Source organism: Pangasianodon hypophthalmus, chromosome 5 (assembly GCF_027358585.1).
Source record: "Pangasianodon hypophthalmus isolate fPanHyp1 chromosome 5, fPanHyp1.pri, whole genome shotgun sequence".
NCBI classification, from domain to species: Eukaryota; Metazoa; Chordata; class Actinopteri; order Siluriformes; family Pangasiidae; genus Pangasianodon; species Pangasianodon hypophthalmus.
The window spans coordinates 9,335,796-9,344,252 of NC_069714.1; the positions used below are offsets into that span (position 1 = coordinate 9,335,796).

At 37.7% G+C, this 8,457-nt stretch overlaps 1 protein-coding gene across 1 annotated transcript; it reads right to left on the minus strand.

The window, feature by feature from the left end:
• Positions 1–201: 201 nt before the first annotated feature.
• On the minus strand, positions 202–5,572 carry atp5po (ATP synthase peripheral stalk subunit OSCP). Its single transcript, XM_026911430.3, has 7 exons — positions 5,470–5,572; positions 4,627–4,677; positions 3,066–3,176; positions 2,809–2,938; positions 1,929–2,041; positions 1,740–1,826; positions 202–433 (listed from the first exon to the last, which is right to left on the minus strand). Exons 1-7 carry the CDS (start codon positions 5,494–5,496, stop codon positions 323–325), a joined length of 630 nt encoding a protein of 209 aa, XP_026767231.3. The 5' UTR covers positions 5,497–5,572; the 3' UTR covers positions 202–322.
• Between the last annotated feature and the right edge of the window lie 2,885 nt (positions 5,573–8,457).

Consider the following 8,457-nt stretch of genomic DNA (forward strand, 5'->3'; position numbering starts at 1 on the left):
GACACAATGTGGCTATAGATTAGGATTTTTTAAGATATATTACTGGTACATTTCATCATTAATCCATTTCAGATTTTCACAACAAATTTGACTGCAATCTTAAGGAGTACGAGAGGATGTGGATTCATGTTTACATCTACTTTATTGCTGCAAATAACTGAAATGCAGCATTAACAGGAAAAAAAAACCTTGACACCAGACTAAATGTTACAGATTATTTATTACCAACACAAGAGGACACAATATTTCAGTCACTTGTAAGTGGGACAGGAGCTCCACCCCTTTCATCTACATTTGACTGGTTCTGGTCAGTCCACAGGACTTAAGTCTCCCTGATCAGCTTGGTGAGCTTCTGGATCTTTGACTTGGTGGACATGTCCACATATTTATCACCAATACTGACGATCATACCACCGAGAATGGAAGGATCACACTGAAACAGAAAGGTTTTCTTATTAGACACTTTTAAGACAAAGTTGCATCCAGCTAAAACACTGCTAAACAGAAACATCAGTGGAAATCATGCTGACAAAACATCAAAAAGCACTCAAAGCTGAATTTCTCTGGTCAACAGCACACTTAAATCAACTGGGTTTTTCCCCCCTACCACAGATTCATAGTTTTCATGCTTCTACATATGACACACTCCAACTGGCTGTAGTTTGACCACCCAAAGCCAAAAGACTCAGGAACATCTCAATAGCCTTTTTTGTACATTGCTAACAAATTGGTAGACAAAAAACATCAACATTTTTCTATAAATTTGTAGGATTACTGAAAAAAAGTTAAATATTGTAGAGGAAACCTGCTTTCATTTTGGACGACACATACTGCGCCAATGATATGTTCTCACACACAGCGACTCGCAGCGACAAAGCGACTGGAGACCATTAATTTTCAATGAGAGCTGGTGACTTCTGGCAACTTCAGTGACAGAGACCGTTGGTGACTAGGTGTGGGCGTGTCCAGAGACACGACAAAGTTGAGAAAAGTTGATAAATGAAGGTGTAATCATAATACCTTTACTTGCTAATGTTAATGTTAAGATTCCATTCAACAAACAACTCAAGCTTTACTAGCACCCAAATTCATAATGTTAGTCATGTCGTTACGGTGTATGTGCTAAAACAGACATGTAAGTGCTGTCTGTTTTGCATCGAAGTGCAGGTTAAACATTTGACCTATGTAATGTTTAACACTAAGCATTGTTGTGTTTGATAAGTGGGCAGCGGTGCCTACAGGAACAGACCTGCACCTAATAATAATAATAATAATATTAATAATATTAATAATATTAATAATAATAATAATAATAATAAGCTTCACACAAACATATAGTTCTCAAGAAAAATGGGAAAATTATCATTTTTCATCTTTTTGATACATTTTAATAGAGTAATAACACCAAATCTATTGTTGATGTATAATATCACATCAGATGATATATACATGTATTTGCTTACTTATTGTTTGCGACTTTAAACTGGTAATAGATGAAAAAATATTTCATTGAGTTTAGGCCCTAGTAGAAGTGGATTATTTGGAGGGGAAGGACTGGTTCTTTCCCTCTAGAATTTCTAAAATATCCTGTGAATGTTTTTAGAACATCCCTGTGTTTTGACTTGCTTTTGCTTAGAAACAAGATGAACTGTTCTCCACACACACACACACACACACACACACACACACACACACACACACACACACACACAAAAAGTTAACATTGCTACAACACCCACCTTGGTCTCAAGCTTGATGGTCTCTCCCTTTGCCAAGAACCCGTTCAGCGCTACTTTCAGCTCGGCGAGGTTAGCCTCATCCAGGGGCTGAATTCCCAAAACAGAACAAAAAAGGAGAAACTATCACAAATAGAGACAAGTGATCAAACCAAATGCATGCTGGAACAACAGAAAAACAGGAAGTCTGACCTGAGCGGTGGTGACTGAGCAGGTGACCTCCCCTCTGTGAGCGCTCATCATTTTGCCAAAAGCGGTAATGACATCAGAGGTCAGGGACAGACGGCCATTATCAGCCAGCACATCTATGGTGGAGAAATTACAAGAATTCATGTGGAAACATGAAGCAAGGATGCTCATAGACACTCAAAGAAAACATTCAATGTAATGTTACTGTTGCAAAGCTTTCTACTTATCCCAGCAAATTCAGAGACTTGTATAAATGAATGACTTTCGCTGTAACTGCATTTTGCTTTTCAAGGTCATAGAGCTAATAATAGTTCTGACAAAAGGCACATACTGGAGATGTTACACGGAGAAAATGAACAGAAGTATTACATTCACAGCATGAACGTTCTAATGGTAATGGAGTACACAAGTGAAAATCAGTGGATGAACAAACCTTCAATGATGATCAATAACCCGACAATGCATGCTTATAATAATCAGACAGGCAGTACAGATATTAGATTGGTATATTTACTAAAGCAGTGAAGGAAAAAAAGACAGAAGTGAATTCTCCATATGAGATCAGCACCCAGTGTACAATGAAAAGTGAGAATTTCAGACTATATTTACTATTTACTAATATTTACTAGTCAAGCAGCTTGTGAATTGTAATGATTTGTGATTTAAAAAGTAGGAAAGCTACCACCTCTCTACTGCAATATATATATTTAAAAGACTAGCTCTGCTATTTTCTCACAGGCTTGTGTAGACCTGAAGTTTTCCCGCCATCAGATTACTTGAGAACGTGTAAGCGCAAATGAAAAAACTACCCGCATGTAAACAATTCCTCTGCATGGACACTTAAAGTCCGTGTTCCTGGGTGTGCAGAGAGACAAATACTCACTGATGAGGTTGACTGTGATTGGAGAGAGCTTGGCCTTGTTCAAAGCATCACTGACAGTCTTCTGTTTAATGCTGCGCTTGATGTGGGGATTCAAAACAATGCTGGACAACTTAGGATCCTTAATCAGGCTCTGGAAAAAGAAATAAAACAGCATGAGTACAGAGTACATAGAAAAACGTGTTTATATTTGGAGATGGAGTCTGAGCTTGCCCCAAACCAAGACACTTGGTTAAAGAGTTGGAGAGAGATCCACTCACAGCCACACGGCCCAGCTCTTGCTCCACCTTTTCCAGACTCTTCTGCTTGCTGGCTGCAGAATACAGAGCTGTGGCATAACGGCCCTCCACTCCATACACCTGGATGGGGGGCTGGGGACACAGAGATAGAGTTTAGCTTCTTGACAAAATACTACTCAGTGTAGGGTTGAGCATAGTAAATATATCCAACACCAAGAAAATGACAGTAGGTTTGTAATACTCTAAGCATTTAAATGCCAAATTTAATCTTTTGGGTTAGAAGATTAAACATGGGGCTTGACACAATGAATGATCTTACTGCTTATAACTAAAGAGTTGCAGGTTTTTCTGTAGAACTAGCGCAGCTGATTGATTTTTCTTTTCGCATGCACCCAAGTACCAGCACATAAATACTACTAAATGCAATCTTGGGTACAAAGTCTCGTTTTGATATTTTAATTTACTGAACTAAACTGCCAAAAGAATGAGTGTACAAAACAGCCAAGAATGGCTACACAATGTGGCAGTAAGTATTTATTCACTCTGGATTTAAAAGCCCTGGGGCAATGAGTAGGGGAATGTGTTACAGTAAGGTTTCATCATTATATCAGTACACTATGTAACTACATCAGTTAACATTAACAAACACCTTTAACATAATTATGTTAAAAATTAATCGACACCTTTATTTTATCAATGAGTACAATAAATTCACAGAGGTTAAGTACTAATGTGGTGGCTCAACAGTTAAGACTCTGGGTTACTAATCAGAAGGGCTGGGGTTCAGGGCTGGAGTTCAGGGCAGCACCACCAAGCTGCCACTGTTGGGCCCTTGAGCAAGGCCCTTAACCCTCTCTGCTCCAGTGGTGCCGTATCATGGCTGACCCTGTGCTCTGACCCCAGTTTCCTAACAAGCTGGGATATGTGAAGAAAAGAATTTCACTGTGCTGTAATGTGTATGTGAATATAAAGCCTTCTTGCTAAATTCCTTAATATGTTTATAATCATTAATAACCATACAAAATTCAGAAATGTGGCTGAATTATGCGTTGCAAAATTTAGTCAGATACTGGAGGTCAACTGATTCTAGCACAGTTGAATTTCTCGAATCGGACTGACATAATGAAGCTTTCTGTTAGAAAGATTTCTAACAATCAGTATGTTTTCTGCCACAATAACATCTTGTGCAGATCCTGGTTTCTCGATAATATGACAATCTGTGTTTTTTTTGGCTGGTTAATATCAAGAAAGAAAAAAAAAAAAAAAAAAAAAAAGTGTCTTGTGAGGGAAAATTGTAATCGTTGGCAAATTGCTGTGGTATAATAGCAATAAGGCACTTCAGGGTGGTAAGTGAATCACACCACACCATCATGGATTATTTTCTGATAACAGCATGCCCTGTACTGTTTTATGTCTTACTTATTATTGAGCTGTCTTTTAATTTATGTGGACTTTAGTTTCTTATGGAATAACTATTAGCCAATGCATGTTGTGATTAACATTTAAACCGACATCAATGAAAGGTTACGTAAACATGTAAATTTACATAAAATGTTAGTTAAGAAAACCTTAGTGTAATTACCTTAATCAGCTTTGCTGCCGGTCGGACCACCGACGTGCTCAACTGACGCACCTAGAGAGAGAAAGAAGTGAAATATGTTTGATTATCAGAGTAATACTAGTGGCATTATTAATAACATTACTAACAATAAATGTACTGTCCTAAAAATAATAATAATAATAAACCTGGAGAGACAAAGAAAATATAGTGTCTTAATAATAATAATAATAATAATTATAATAATAACACCTGGGTTGGATTATCAGGGTAATACTAGTGGCTTTATTAACTTTATTAACAATAAACGTAGTGTACTTATAATAACAATAAGACAGACCTGGAGAGAGAAAGAAGTGAAATATGTTGGATTATTAGGTTTATACTAGTGGCTTTATTATTAACCTTACTTACAGTAAATGTGTCCTTACAGGTTAAACCTACTCTCTTCATAACCTTCAGTGCTGAAGTGCTTGGCGGTTGGTCACACTGTCACCACAGCGCCTTATGGCTAACTGTCTCAACACACAGCCTAGCTAATCCTGGCTGTAAATACAGAAAACTAGCGCTCCGAGTCAATCATCATTCAACTCAGTTCGTTACTGGAAAGAAAACCCAGTATGTTCGTATATAATTAGATAATTTACAGGAAAAAAACTAGCTAGCAAAACTGCTGCTCTGCCGCTAACATCAAGCTGCTGTACACTGACTAGCCGGCCTGTATGTGTGCTCTTAACTTACACTTATATTCAATAATACATGACTATTTATATGCTTTTTTTACTGAGACAAAATGTCAAACGTGTGTGCTGGTGTTGCCTTGCTTATTTAAATAAAATATATACAAAAGTTTTCAGAATGTCATACCTGCAGCCCCAGTCCAAGCGCTGCCATTTTCTCCTGCGACTGTGTAGGTCAAAGAAGCTGCGCATGCGCGAAACGCTCTCGCAATATACGAAAGCGCTGAGGCTGCAGCAGTGCATTATGGGTAGAGTAGTTATTAATATGGTCGGTGTGGAAAATTACAGTCGGACAGCTCGAGGACGAATCGGATTATGAAGCTGGAGCTAGACACACTAGTCCACTCCAAGAATGATGAATTGTTTATCTACTGCTACAAAGTCACATGTCACAACCACGTAAAGCAGTTTTATTAAATATAAAATAACAATGAGGTAAATTGCTGAATATATACTGCAGACTACCCTTACATAAAGATCCTGCAGGAAATTATATATTATTGTGAAGGGATTGTGAAGGTGCAGGAACTGTGCAGGTGTTACAAAACCCCACTGGTGTACCTGCAGGATTCTAACAGGAGTGTAACTATTCCTTCAGGTGTCCTGCAGGTCATAAACCTGCAGGATTTTACATTTATGGCTTTTGGTAGACGCCTTTATCCAGAGCAACTTACAATGATCTAATTTTTATACAACTGAGCAGTTGAGGGTTAAGGGCCTTGTTCAAGGGCCCAGCAGTGGCAGCTCGGCAGTGCTGGAATTTGAACTCTCAACCTTCTGATCAGAAGTCCAACATCTTAACCACTGAGCTACCACTTCCTGATATTCTACAATTTTTATATTCTTGCATGATATAATAAGGATTTTGTTGTTATTACAAGACATGAACCCAGTGGCCCCTGATTACATCAGTTCTACAACATAGTAAACCCTAGACTTGAAATTCTTGCAGGTTATGTTGGTTGTATGTCATAAATTTGAGTAAATTACTGCTAAATACAAAAGATTTACACAAGGTTTTCCAGAGAAACAGGATGTTTTGTTTCAGACAAAGATCCTTCATCAACTGTGCAAGGTGACATTCGTCTGAAACGTCCTGTTTCTCTGGAAACTTTGTGTACATCTTTACTTGCACAGCTGATGAAGGACAGTTGTCTGAAATGTCCTGTTTCAGCCAATCATGTAGCAGCATTGCAACGCATATCATATGAAAATCATGCAGATACAGGTCAAGAGCTTCATTTAATGTTCACATCAATCATCAGAAAGCAAAAAAAAAAAAAAAAGTGATTTCAGTGACTTTGACTATGTCATGGTTGTGGGTGTCAGATCAGCTGGTTTGAGTATTTCAGAAACTGCTCCGGTCCTGGGATTTTCACACACAAATATATTTAAAGTTTATAGAGAATGGGGTGAAAAACAAAAAAACATTAAGTGAGCAGCAGTTCTTTGAGTGAAAGTGCCTTGTTGATAAGGGAGGTCAGAGGAAAAGGGCCAGACTGGTTCAAGTTAACAGGCAGGCTATGGTAACTAAAGTAACTGCTCTTTGTAACCATGGTGAGCAGAAAAGCATATCAGAATGCACGACATGCTGAATCTTGAGGTGGATGGGCTAACATGAAATACTTATTACATTAATCTTAAAGCAATGAAGCTATGAAACCCAGCTGACAGACACATTTTGTTTCACTCTTTTCAAGATCCAAGATGAAAGATTAGAGATTTATTGTCATTGTGTTGACGAAAGAAATTACAATAGCCTACAGCTCTAAAACAGTGTCACCTTAACATATGTAAGACAAGAAAATTGATTATTTATTTTTAAAAAAAGAAATAGGGATAAAATCACAATAAATATCCATTCTTTAACACATAACTAACACACCTTGACGTACACACAGTCCCAGTGCAAGACAGTTTTAGCACATATTGTGTTGTGTTCATAGTATTGCATACTTGTTATTGAACACACACTGCATATAATGTATACCCATTTGGTTGTGATAGTGCATAATGACTGTATCAGTAGACCACAGGAGTTACTGTATCAGTAGACCATCAGGTTTCTTATTTCCTGTTTCCACATCTTGAAGAAATTCAAATGCAACGTTATTTTGATGAGCACAGGCTGAGACTTACATTTTAAACACTTCGAAGATATTTTGGTTTAACTTGCTGATTTGGTGGGGGAAAGGCAATAAGTGTGTTAGATCTGAAATATGTGGTCCTGATATAGTTGTTCTCTTAATTGCTACATTTACAGTTTTGGATAGTTAGATCACAAACACACACTGTGAAAGCAAAGCACAAGGACAGAGACATGGAGCTAGAGAGGCTCTTTATCTGTATCCCTCTTGTTTTACAGCACACACATGCAAAAGCCTGATGTCACAGTAAGCCATTGTATAGAGTGCTTAGCACAAAAATCAGGGTTGCAAAACACTCTGTTTCAAATACAAAAACTTTCTGTCGTGTGGGATGTCCAGAGTACAGATAAAGGTCATGCAATGTTTTAAGGCAATTAATCTTTACTCCCAAGTTGGCAATTTGTTTTTTGTTTGGCTGAGGGCCTTCACAGTATATTCATCAATACTTTATACTTTAACAATACTTTACTCTGTGTACCTTTATTAAACTTATTTGTATATTTTTATATTTAACTTATTTACATGTCCACATCCAGTTGGAATTAATGAACACCTGCTTTATATTGCAATCTAAAAAAACTTTAAAAACATGCTATCTGGTTCTCAGTAAAGAGCTCCTGAAGGAACAGACCTATGTTTACCTTGAGAATATTGTAAGAAATCTTCAGTTTCGCACATAAAATAAATCTGCTCCACAGCATGAAACAGCAACACTTGTACAATGTATACAACTTGAGTCTTTGGAGTCCCACCTTATTATTCAGCTGATGAGTCTTAAGGGGTTAAATGAAAAAAAAATCATTATTATTGTTATTATTTTTATTTTTTTTTTGAGGGGGCATGCTGGCTTAGTGGTTAGCCTCGCACCTCCGGGATTGGGGATTTGAATCCCACCTCTGCCCTGTGTGTGTGGAGCTTGCATGTTCTCCCTGTGCTTTGGGGGTTTCCTCCAGGTACTCTGGTTTCCT